This window comes from Seriola aureovittata, chromosome 2, assembly GCF_021018895.1.
Source record: "Seriola aureovittata isolate HTS-2021-v1 ecotype China chromosome 2, ASM2101889v1, whole genome shotgun sequence".
NCBI lineage: Eukaryota > Metazoa > Chordata > Actinopteri > Carangiformes > Carangidae > Seriola > Seriola aureovittata.
The window spans coordinates 17,549,937-17,563,037 of record NC_079365.1 but is presented as its reverse complement, the minus strand read 5'-3'; the positions used below and the strand labels follow the sequence as shown (position 1 = coordinate 17,563,037).

Here is a 13,101-nt window from a genome sequence, read left to right as displayed (position 1 = left end):
TGCTATAGCATAAGCTGATAGTGACTGTTGAACACTGTATGTATCCTGCTGTCATAGCAAACTGATTACTTCAAGCTACATGGAACGTAAACACTTTCATACACTACACAATGTAGAGTTTGGGCATATATAAAATTAGATACCATGTAATTATTGTAATATCATGGCAATAATGTAAGATAAAACTTTACTGAGTCTGAAGAAAATTTTTGTGTCACATATTCTCAGTATACTAAGTAATTGACTAAGTATGGAGGAATTAAAAAGATATTAATTGAGCACTCAATTAATCCATCAAAAGAAAATCAATATACAACAATGTTGATATTTCATTAATCTATGCTTTTCTCTGTTTTATTTCATTGTAGACTGAATATTCTTCAGTTTTGGATTGTTTATTGGGAGACACGTTTTCTGAAGATGTGATTGGGAACGTGTGTTAGACCTTTTTTACAATTTATAGTCATTTTATAGACTAAACGAATAATCAAATCAAATCAGTAGCATAATCGATCAATATCTGCAGTGCATGTCTACAGTATGTAAAATACAGTTTTGAACAGTAGCTTTTAATGGAGGAGTAAATGATCAGTCAGCATCTTGGTTGGGTATTATTAATGATTCTTTCTTCCCATGTTATATACCCTTATATTATTATGTTGCATATGGAACTCCCAATAGTCAGAATTTATCAGTATTGAGGCATTGAGTCACCTATACTGTGATAATACCTCTGTCTCTGAAGAACTGGCTTTCAATAGTATTGACTTAAGTGGCACTGCTTGAACCTGCCATAGCCTTATGGAGTGTAACCAGAGTTCAGCGACAGACTCGTCCCAGCTCCACATTAGAATCCTTTTGTTATGCTCATCCTCTTTTTCCCAAGCCGGCAATTAGTCTAACTGTGGGTCCTAGTTCCTCTGCACAGTCACAGCCAAGTCCTGATCTAAGTTAAAATAATTGGCGTAATGATCTCAGCTCATTAGCGTCCGAGCCTCAGGATGCCATTCAGTCCCCGCATCAGGAGCCCCAGAGTGCTCTCAGATAGGAGGACTGGTATTTTGTGGATAAATTGTGGGACACTGTCCATTGATATTTGCAGTGAGAAGGATTTTCAGAAGTGCAGCTGACAGAGGATAAGTGTCAGCATGGCTAGACTCATCCTCTGTTCTTGGTTTTTCTCACTTTTACCTCCTTTAATCACTTCCTCTGGAGAAACAAAAGACCTCAACAAGGGCTTGAGTTGGTCCTGAGATGGTTGCCATGGATACATGGCAGGAGCAGCTCTGTCTGTTCCTTCAAACGGCCAACACAAATTTCTGAGCTCCACTCACTAAGCCCTCCACCAGCCTCTTCACAGTTTCAAAGCCAGGGGGGGTTTTCTGACCTGGTGTGCCCACTTCACCTCTACCATGCAGCTCTCTTCTTCTCCGCTGGCCCTCTGCGTCCAACATACGTCAGAGGGAGGTAAGGTGGGTAGATCATGTGGTTTTCTGTCAAACTTGATATTCGAAGTAAGCGATCGGGGTCAGGGTTTGTGGCCCTGGAGACAAGGATTGTCTAAATAAAAACCCAGATGACAAGTCGAATTGTGTTGAAATGACAAATGTGTCTGATTGTCTTCAGGGACCCATGTTTGGGTCACGATATGATGAAAGCAGAGGGCATAGCAGCTGGGGGAGGTAACAGTCAGTAAATACGATCACTCTGAATCTTACACAGTGAATGATGAAATAGTTGAAAAATTCACTAATACTTGTCCTTTCAGAAAGTCGTAGAAAAACATTTAAAATGCGAGCCTTGCTGAATCTGTTTGTGGCTATAAAATACTTCATATGCTGCTGAAGGTAGTTTGCCTTTCTTGATGCTTTACCAAAGCTAGTTCAGATGATTTGCTACAAAGACAAGAAGAAGGGATTCCTCTAGTTAAATTTCTGAACTTTTTTGCTTCAGATGAGCTGTCAGCGTATTGAAGAAACATAAAAAAGATAGCACACTTGTGTATTGATGAGTGCAAAGAGGCAGAACAAAAATTGTGGACAGAGGCTTGTGCTTTTGGTGCTTCCTCTTTGTTCTGGACTCCCTGCTTGCAGTCCTGTGATGATTAATAAATCCACTTGGCTCAGACTTCCCACTGTGAGCCCCAAAAACATCCAAAGTGTTGAAAATGTCCTCATGTGTAAAGTTTCCCGAATTTACTTGTGGTACTTAAAATAAGATCAGTCAAGCCCATTAACTAGATATCTTGAGTCCTCACTCTTCTTTTGACTCTAGTGACAAACACCATTATTGATTTGGAGTGGTGAGTAGATGTTTATTTCGGGGATAGAGGACATTTGATGATGGGAGATCATCTCTCTTTTTCTGAGACCTTACTGAATCTACCCTTAATAATTTCCACTGAGCACCTAAAGTATTTTGGTACCATGCTAACTATAGACTAGTTGCAACTCTCATCATCTAAATAACCTGTGCATAAATAGCAGATTTTTCACTTTTTTGTTTGTTTCAACAGTGGCAACATACGGGAGGGAGAAAATGATGTACTTGTTGTCTCATTTTGTCCAACCAACAGTCCAAAAAAAGGATATTGAGTTTACAGTGATATGAAACAAAGGAAAAATTGCAAATCCTCACATTGGAGAAGCCGCTGCCAGATAATTGTCTTACGAAATGGCTCAAACTATTTATCAGTGAACAAATGAGTTGCTGATTAATCTTCTGTCGATCAATGAGTTGAGTATTAGAGTTACTGTTATCGCTCTACCCTGAGGATGAATCTGTGAAATGGTCAGGTAAAGATAGTGATTGCTCTGTAAAATCTGATTTAAAAACCGATTCTGATAATCAGTGATTCAAATTCAGCAGTGTACCAGCCCAGATGAAAGTAGACTGGTGCACTATATTCATAATAATACTCAGAATAGGATCATCTGTTGTTCTTCTGCTGAGACCAAACAAAGCTTAGGTCATACATTTATGCAGATATAACACTTCTTGCAGTGTGTGTGTGTGTGTGTGTGTGTGTGTGTGTGTGTTGGAAAAAAAATTGCTTAGTCTGCAGAGCTCAGTGAGCACCACACTTGTACCAATCACTGGCTTTGCGTGTTGAGGAACAGAGGAGAAAATGGGCATTCTTAGACACACTGGCTGTGCTTGAAGCGTAGCATTGATAGGTTTATGAACAAATTGGACCGGTCCAGCTTATTTATTCCATGAGCCTTCAGTGGTGCTCAGCTCAGCACAGTAGGGAGAAAGTCTTGGATGTCCCAGGAGTATTCATTTGTAAAAAGTGTCTCCCTTTTCTTATTTTTTAATGGGCACCAGGGCGCTCAGAATGGAAGAAGGGGCAATAATTGCTGCACTGCCAAATGCTCCAATTAGAGCTCCTATTAATGAGCATATCTTCTCTTTAACTTTGGAACCTAGCTGACATCACAGAAGATATTATTTTTTTTCCTCCTAACGTCTCATTGTTTTATTTTAATGTGTGCTATCCACTGATTATGAAATATACCCACACCCTTATGTTTATGGCTCATCAGTCCTTAGAGACCGGTATTTGGAAATGTTGATGGCAGACAGCATTTCAGACAGTTTTCCCTTGTTTTTCAGAGTGATTGAGTGATTTATTGAGTAAAGATGATTTTGTACAATCAGTTCCTGCACTGGAACGCAATCAAACATTAAGGATTTTTTGGATAATGGACAGATAATATTTTTTGCTTGAGAGCATTAATCTGTCAGTAGTGATGCTGTCTCATTAGAGGCCCTGTAATCACGGTAATGAATAAAAGAGGAAAAGGTATGTGTGGGTATCTCTTCTATTCGATCAGTCTATCTAAACTATCAGTCTATCTTGTTCATATATCCCCTTTTATCTTTCATTATTTAACAGTTCTTTTCATCCTAACTTTTGCTCCTAGGTGCCTGGACCACAGTGTCGCTATGCTGTCGGCAGTATTCTGAGCGAAGGCGAAAACAAGGCCGATGAGGAGCTTCTAAAGCGCTATGAGACATCTGGCTTTAATGTCTTCTCCTTTCCCGAAGTCACACACGTGGTCACTACCTCATTCCCCCACAGGACGTTTTTCTCTATTCTCCTGAGTGTGAGGAGAGTCTACCCACGGCTGGAGCTCTACATCAAGGTATTATGCTTTTAGATTATTTTCTGCAGAACCTCTCTCAGTCACTTGACTTATTTCCATATCACAGTCAATACATACAATTTGTGAAATGTAAAGTTCTTTTAAGACTAATGATAACCCAAAAAAATCAATATAATTAATAACTAATTTACTGTATATACAGTGTATACATATCATAGATTTGGCAGTGGATTAGAGACAATGTACATACATGTGCACACTACAAGGAACTATAGTCCTTGTATGGACAGATGTTTGTGCAAGCCCAGGTGTGTGAAAAGTGACTTAATCCCTGTGTAAACTAAATGTAAGGGTAAAGGAAAACGGCATTAATCACTGTGCATCACAGTGAAGCAGACATTATATTCACACAGCTAGCATCTTAAGCCCATCACATACATGTCCCATGGGCCCTCAGCGTTCCCACACAGTGTCTTGGCTGCGCACTGAGTCAGCACACAAAGCACCATTAAATCGCTTTCTGTGGGCTTCCACTTTTTCTATTTGGACTCCGGTACTGACCATTTGCAAAATATTTTATATTTTTCAAACATTATTTCTGAATGATATTCCATCTTGGAAATAGATCAGGTGGAATAAATAACTATTATGAGCCACCGCCTGTATGCTTATTTTAGTGTTTGGAAAACTGGAAAGGAAATGTGCGAGTGTGTGTTTGTGTGTGTGTGTGATAGAATGAATCATTGCTGAGTCTGAGGTGGGACTACGTCAAACACTTGCAAGTAAATTATCAATATCTAACCTTGTGATCGTCACATGCACGTCTGAGTCATACTGTGCGTTTTCAGGCTTCACAGAGTTAAGATATGATTTGCGAAAAGCAGAACATGTCAAATCTTTTCTTTACGCCAGCCTTTGCGGCATCCCCTGGAGGGTAGGTAGGTGTGTGTTGGGTCCGAACAGCAGGAAGAGATTGATGGTTGGAGAGGAGATGGAGACATGGAGTGAACTTGAAGACAAAGGAGAAAAGAGGAGGAGAACATTTTGAGCTTCTTTTAGCACTTTATGATGAATGATCTCACTGAGTGCTGCTCGAGGGATGCTGGGAAAGTGAGTCATTGTGATGGGCAGAGAGTTTTGAAGATATGGTTTAATTATGGAGTGTGCTAAAACAGGTGGCAACACCACAGGTTGTCTCAATCACTCTGCTTCTGCTGGAGAAATGTGTTTGTGTGTCCTGTCTGGCCGGCTCTACCATCTGCTTGGATGCTGTTAAACCTGGCTCCGCTCCAGTGGCACTTAGCCTGTTTGAAAGGTCAGCTCACACAGCCATCAAACTGGGCATCAGTCTCCTTCACCAACAATATTAAATCTTCCTTTGATCTTTGTTTCTACACTTGCTACTTATGATTTACTATCCCGTTTTGAAGTCTCAACACTTGTGGCTATAGTTGGGGTTGTGATTGTTGCATGAGAAACAATATTGCATTACATATTGAATTACAGAATTAATAAACCATCTATTACGTATGTAATATAAGTACAGATACTTGTTGAATCAGACAAAAGAATAATAGCTACTACAGTTTGATGGTCTCGACTTTTGATACATACATTTGAATTTTAAAGTATATAAGATTTTCTCATTGACTCAGTTGCCAGTTTATTAGGTACACATTACTATGCAGTCTAGTGTGGTAATAGCTCTGAAATAAAGCCTTTAATGAAAATCTTGATGTTCATGATTTGGTTAAACTGTTTCAGACAGATGTTGATTCAACTTTATGGTTATTTGAGAGGCTGTAGTTTCTAATATTCAGAAACTACAACCCCCCCACCGATAGAGTTGGGGTGGACAAAATATTGGAAATACCTCCCATAACAATGTGATACAATTCAACAGCATGACAGACAGTCTAACCAATAGTGCTTAGTTATAATGTCTTGTGTGGGTTGCTTTCTATCCTCATCCATTATTTCCCCTCCAGCTATTATTGATATGCAACTACAGGAAAGAAAATCCTACACACAAACTATTGTGTTCATATTGACGTGTTCTGGAGGAAGACAGGCTTAAAAGGCAAGACAGACAGAATTCAAGTTCTCTGTCTGTGTGTCTGTAATAAACTGCAAAAACTCAACCTGATCTCCACAAAATTAAGTGGATAGAAAGAAATTGGTTGGAGTTTTGATCTGGGGTTTACAACACACAACACAATTTAGCTACAGTCATGAAATCCACAGAGGGAAGTTTGATTCCAAACTGTTTGGTAATATTAAAAAAAATGCATTTGATTTAAAATTCAAGTCGCACGGATTATATCTTTGGATGTAGCTTGAAGGTTGGACAGTGCAAGTGCAGTTTGCAGCATTTTCTCTTCTGACTCTTCAGTACATTTATAAAGTCCAGTGGTATTGCACTGCGGTATTTTGTTATTAAAAGAGGAGCCATCTAGTTATTTAAATACAGCTGTGTGTTGTCAAGTATTATCAGTTTAACAGGGATGTTGTTGTCTCCCTGTGGTCTCAAACCACACTGTACAACACTTGAGTTTGTTGAAATTCAGTTCTTGCTTCTTGCAACATCCAATGCCTCGTTACCTCCTGGTGATTGATTCTGTGGCATCCCAGAATTCACCCAGAATGGTAAATTCACCTGGTGTGCTCTGAGAAGCAGCATTGCTTTATAAGGCAGAGAATCGAATCCTAATAATATAACTGGATACATTTACACAGGAACTGTCAAAGAGTGACAACGAAAATATACTGTCAAGCAAATGTCAGCCATCAAATGACTAAACCAACTCTCCATTTTGAAATTGTTAGAGCATATAAAACACCCACATTTATTATGTGAAACACAGGCAGTTGTCCACATTTCATGCTCCCTTATATCTTTTGTAACCAGCACACACTGAAAACAGAACAACACATCTTTGATTAAAAAGAAAATGCAAAATTCTTGCTCTTTCTGAAGATGGTTTACATGTACAGCTGAAAACAATTGGAATGTCATATCACATTGAGTCTTTGAAACCCTTAAAGCAGTTCGGGTTTCAGTGGAGTGTGAAGTGTTTCTGAAACTGCTGAAGTGTTTGAGATGGAAGCAGCTGAAGAGTCATTTAAAACAAAATGCTGACAGGGGTTGAAGCACCAGTTGCAGAGAAGGACCTTAAAGGATTTTAACCACAAATCTATGTGAAAGCTAATGCATTGAAATCAAATGATGAAACACAACAGCATTTGACTTCATTATGAATAGTTTATTAGTATATATGTAATTCAACAACAATATTCAAAGTGAAATGTGGCTCACATTTAACAGAAGCAGCCTAACAGCACAGCCGGTTCTCGATGGCTTTCTTTTTGTGAATAAAGCATGCTGTTGATGGCTGACACTTGAAATATCCCAAGTGGTGAGACCTTTTCAAACAAGCTCATCAGCATTTAGCATGCCTGGCTTGTCATGGCACAATGATTTCTGTCTGTCAGGCACTTTGAGTCGCTGCCCCATGGCCGGGCTTGATATTTGCCTAGTCAGACCATCGATCGGCCCCAGTGTTTTTCTTCTGTGCCTTGGCTTTTTAGTGCTGGGCTACATCACAGACACCTTGGCATCTTGAGATTTGATTCGAGCACGGTGGCCAGGCCTTCAGACTGGTTAGGGGACTGGGGTAGGAGGATAATATTGCTGACATTCACCGAGATCTAAAGGTTTGTGAAAGGCAGACGATGGAACATTTGTTTGCTTGAGGGCACTGAAATTTTTTGCCAGCGCAGAGGTTCTGCGCTGAATATAAAGCAAGTTTTCCTTTGTTCCTGGGAAATGGCCTTTTTTTTTTTTTAGCAACTGACACGCACGGGTAGAGCGATCATGAAGTCTTCCTCAGCACAGTGGAAAACGAAGCTTCATTTTTGGGACAGAAGGTGCTGCCTCTCCCAATTCTGTTAGTGTCGTCTGCATAGACGAGAGTGATGCAAAACAGAGCACAGATGCTAGTCCGCAGGGCCTGTTAAAAACGCAGACACTTAACTAACTGTGATGTACAATCAGAAAGGTCAGAAAAGGTCATGGGGTTTATAAGCTGGACAAAGTCATGGAGGCAGTGTCATATGCTGGAAGACTTAGAAGGGAAGCTTGGTTTAATTATAACTGTTAGGTTTCATATAGGGGCGAAACTGAGATTAAATTCAAAACCTCTTAGGGTACAGATTCATGCAAAACTTTTTGAGTTGCATTCCAATATTCAGAAGTTGTATGTAATTCTTTCGTCTGTTTCAGTTGTTACTCATGACACTAATGAGCTACAGAGATCAGGCCATGCTGTCAGTATGATTTATTAGAAAACTGTCTGTTTTTTTTTAAGTCTCACATTTCTTCTATTTACAAATTTACTATGTTTATCAGCTGCTCTCTGACAGGAACTCTTAAAGTGTCCGGCCTGTGTATGTCTTCCTTATTGACTGTCAAACACTGTTGTGTTGCACACTTTGTGCATTTATTTGAACCAATAAAAGCCCAACCTTTCCAATAACCTGCACATGCACAATGGTTTGCATTAAAATGCAGGCTGCTTCAAATACAGAATCCATATCTAAACGTTAAAATAAGCCATACATTAAGATAATGACTACAATCATACAATTCACAGATCTATGTAATTATGAACATTATGCAGCTCTCCTTGTAAATTCTGCTCGTTCTAAAAAAACACTTAGTTGCTATATAAAAATGAGTTATAGAATATTGAATGGAATGTGAAGACATCCCACTTAGTGGTAGAATTTACTCAATTTATACATTTTTTGTTGAGGGTCAGGGGTTAGTCTGTATTCAGGTTGAAGTGCCCACCAGGATATGAACACACACACACACACACACACACACACACACACACACACACACACACACACACACACACACACACACACACACACTTGCACATGGCTATAGTGAAAATCGTATTACTGCTACTTCAGTAAAGCTTAGGAGGCTTTGTTCAGTATAATGAACAATGTATGAAGTGTTCTTTAGAATTACTGGTGCTTGCGGAGAGGGACTGGTGCTTAAAGTGTTTAAACTGGGAACAATGCAGAGCATAGAAACATGGGAGGGACAGTGGCAGTGCTTTAACAAATACAGAGACATAAGAAGGCAATATTTTATCATTTACAATTGTAGTGCTTGTGGACAGGTCAGAGGAAAATGAATGGTGGCAGATGAAGGTTGACAAACTCTTAACTAACACACCACAATTCAACAGTATGAAAAACCCACAGAGGTGTGCAGTGTTCCATGTGTTTTTAAACATTTGAATCAGACTCTGAAGCAGTGATTTATGATGTAATGAATCAAGCCTCAATATTAAAATTAACTCAAAATTGTAAAAAAAAACAAAAACAATTGACACACACACGAGACAAAATAAGAAAGACATCCTGTCGCTTTTAACTTTCTTTCTGAGTGATCATCTTACAAGTAAATATAGCCAAAATCACAGGATAGTCTTTGTGTTGATTTTAGGTGTTTTGTAGGTGATTTTCACAGTGCAGAGAAGCAGCTTTGAAATGGCTTGGAAGTTAACATGTAGTCTTAAGGGACCATGTTTCAGTGACTTTTACTTATTATACTTTGTTACTTACTGTTGTCTGACTACAGAAACAGAAAAACATATAAACGAGAACAGCCTTATTGGGAATTTTAGCTGCATTCAAATACTGCATACGTTCTCAATTCTTCACAAGTCTTGTTTCTAATTCTTTCCTGATGTCTTATAATCACAAACAATGAGCAACGTTTGGAGTAAAAATTATGCAAACCAAATAAGACAAGTGGGGTCTTAAAAATGAAATCAAATGCTTAATTACTCTTTATGCAATGCATTTTTTGGTATTTATGCTCAGCTGAAGACATCATAACTTCTATTAGCAGTAATTTCTTCTGATGATGAGAAGATGCAGTTCGATGTAATGCAATTTAATCAAATCAGTTTCTCTTGTATGTGATTTAATTTTTAACCAGTTAATTATATTAATGTACAAAATCACTTTGCCTCTCATCAAGGATGTTGCATCATGACCCTGCGAGCTAAGTCTCCCCGCAGAAAGCTCTGTGGAGTTTGTCTGTCAAATGTTCAAACATGACTTTCATCCTCCAGCAGCTGGGAATCTACTGTTGGTGTTAAATGTCACTTCTACATATGATTGATCTGATTCAAACTTTATTCTCTGTTGCACTGTCCCTCTGAATCAAGATCAGGCAATAGGGTGTGATTACTATTTAAGAAGGATAGTTATTTTTAGATATGGGACAAACTGTTTTGTGCCAGTGGCCATCTTATCAATCACTTAGGATGTGAACACCGAGCAAATGCTCACAAGATGTGCGTTGTCTGCTTTGATGTTATTAGTCAGTGATTGTGTATTGTTGTATTTGCGCCCTGGCTGGTGCTTCTTTACAATGTTGATATAGTGAAAATATATCAAAGAAAGAGCTACAGTATGATGACTTAGTGAAAATCCTGCACATGTTGTGCTGTCTTATTATTATTATTATAACCTAAATCCCTCAGGAAAAGAACAAGTAAAATGTATATTTTTAGAAATATATGGAAAACTGGGTGTAATAAAAAAATAGAAATGTAGTTCTTGCAATCACAAACAACCTGGAAATACTTTGAGATCAGCCTGTAGTGTTGAAACTGCTGCTGACATATTTGTGATTGGTTGATTTACCAAGCAAAGTCCAAAAGTCCTTCACAAATTGTAGAAGTTGTTGTTCTATTATCACTATACATGTTTCATTTCTAAAGCTCTTTGTGAACACCTGGTCAGTTTGTTTATCTGTGATGTGTGTTCTGCAATGCAGAAGAAGAGAACACACACGCTCATCCCCTTGTGTCAGCTAAAATATTCCTACAATTTGGTCATGTCTTTTGCTGAGATAGACATGCAAATTAAATGAATTTGCTCCAATCTCCTCTTGAGGGATTTTCTGAAAAGCAATCCAACAGGCAATTCTGAACCATTCAAGTATGAGTGCGACCACAGGATGGGGGCACCTAACCAAGGTGCAGAGGTTTGAGACCTCAGAGAGCGAAGTTAAGTAACTGGGAGAGATAAAAAAAAAAAAAAAAAAAGAGAAGCTTAGGACTTAACTGCTTTATTCAGCTCAGTGACTTTCAAACAGTCCTTGTTCATTTGTCAAGGCTGAATAAGTCTGTGTAAAGAGTGTTGTTGCTTGAGTGACACCTGGATTGTTCGTACCGGCAACGACTACTGTCACTCACTATGCCCTCGGTCCCATTCAACCACTTCTTTCTCCTCAGGGATTTGAAATGAAATGTAGATTATAAAGGGCTGTAGAGATACTATGCTCCATCATCCCCTCCTCTGTGTGAAGGAGCAGGATCCTGAGAAGTGTCTGGAAGGACTGGTTCAACTATTGAGGAAGCATTGTTACTGCTGTTTTGACATTCAAAATAACCACACTGACGAAGCGAAACAGTAAAGAGATGAAACGCATCGGGTATGCTTAGAGAAGTAAAAGGAAGAGAAATGATGGGTAAGTATGTTGGTAGGGAGAGGAGGGTCGGATGCCTCGGATGGAGTGGTATCCTCCATAATCTTACAGATTACTGTCATTAACACACTCGCTGTACAGGAAGCTGTCAAGTATCACTGTCCCCTCAATTACATGTTCGGTGTTGCTGCTGAGTGCTATAGAGTCGCCTCTTTCTTCACACACGTTTAACAGAGGAACCTGTAAGAGAACAGATGATATGCCACTTTCATTCCAAAGGTCACTTTTTCAGTTCTTCTGACTTCTAAAACTTTTTGATGGAGGATTCCTTCAGTCTTATTAGTGTGGAAAGTGTGGAATCCAAAAAACATTGACCATTGGTTTTGATCCCTTTTTTTTTTTTTGGCTATCCATTGTGAGTCCAGTGCTATGAGACAGCAATTTTAATCAGCTGGGGTAGGCCTACTCTTTTCATACCTGAAGTTAAAGTTTTACGCCTCAATCCAATCTTTAAATTTCTGTTATTCCCTCTGTTAAAAAAACCTGTGATGTCCTGTGGTAGTAAGATAGAAGGCTTCCTCCTATGGTCGTCTTATCTGTAACGGAGACAGTCTCTGTGCCCTGCAGCCACTGGAAGCTTGCTGTCATTATCGACCATCAGGTGAATATTACCTTTGAAGTCATTTTAACTTACTGCAGCCCAAGTTGGTATAGTGTTCCTGCAGCATTTAGCACCAAAATATGTCTTGGTTCAAAATTTTGAAAAGCTCGAGGGAATACCAACTGATGGATGTAATTTTTCTCTTCTGTTTGCTTCCTCTGCTCTAAATATCATGCAAGAAAAATCTGCTTCATATTCATATTCACTGAATTTATGTGGACAGCAATCTGAACTCAGACATGCCTCAGCAAATATGACCAGAATGACCCTGAAATGACAACTGGAGTGAAAAAAAAAAAAGTCAATTTCTATCCTCATGTATTTCTATTAACACTTCTTCCACAGAATCACTGAATGTCCTGCATATAGAGGATATGCAGTATGGTTAGCTTCACAAGCACACAGTGTCCTCTTCATTAAAGCCTCAAGACATTTGAACTTATATTTAGTAAATGTATATTTCAAATAGATACTGTTCATTTGTGAAATCCACCCATCTTTTGAGATCACATTGGAATAAGAAAGAAAAGCCTTGAACTTTCTGATCACCTTTGAGAGACGGCACGGTGCAGTTACCCTAAAGGGATAACACTTATGCATTTAATTCTGGTAGCCTTCTAAATCTGTCACAGTCTACTTGTCTCTGACTACCTTTGTTGTCTCGTAGATCTCCAGAGACCAGGCCTTTTCTGCCTCTCTAAGTAAAACAAAGTTGCTCAACCTCCAGCAGCAATACACATTAAATGACTGGTAGAATAGTTTTAGTTTTATTTTCTTTGTAACACTTTCCAAATGCAAAAGCCATATAG

The 13,101-nt window shown here is 38.9% G+C and overlaps 1 protein-coding gene across 1 annotated transcript in view; it reads left to right on the top strand.

Moving 5' to 3' along the window:
• LOC130184337 (testis-expressed protein 264) overlaps positions 1-13,101 on the top strand; it is a 32,861-nt gene that overhangs the window by 2,416 nt on the left and 17,344 nt on the right. The window contains exon 2 of the mRNA XM_056400291.1: positions 3,927-4,148. Coding sequence (XP_056256266.1) covers positions 3,927-4,148 — 222 coding nt within the window. The remainder of the gene's footprint in view (positions 1-3,926; positions 4,149-13,101) is intronic.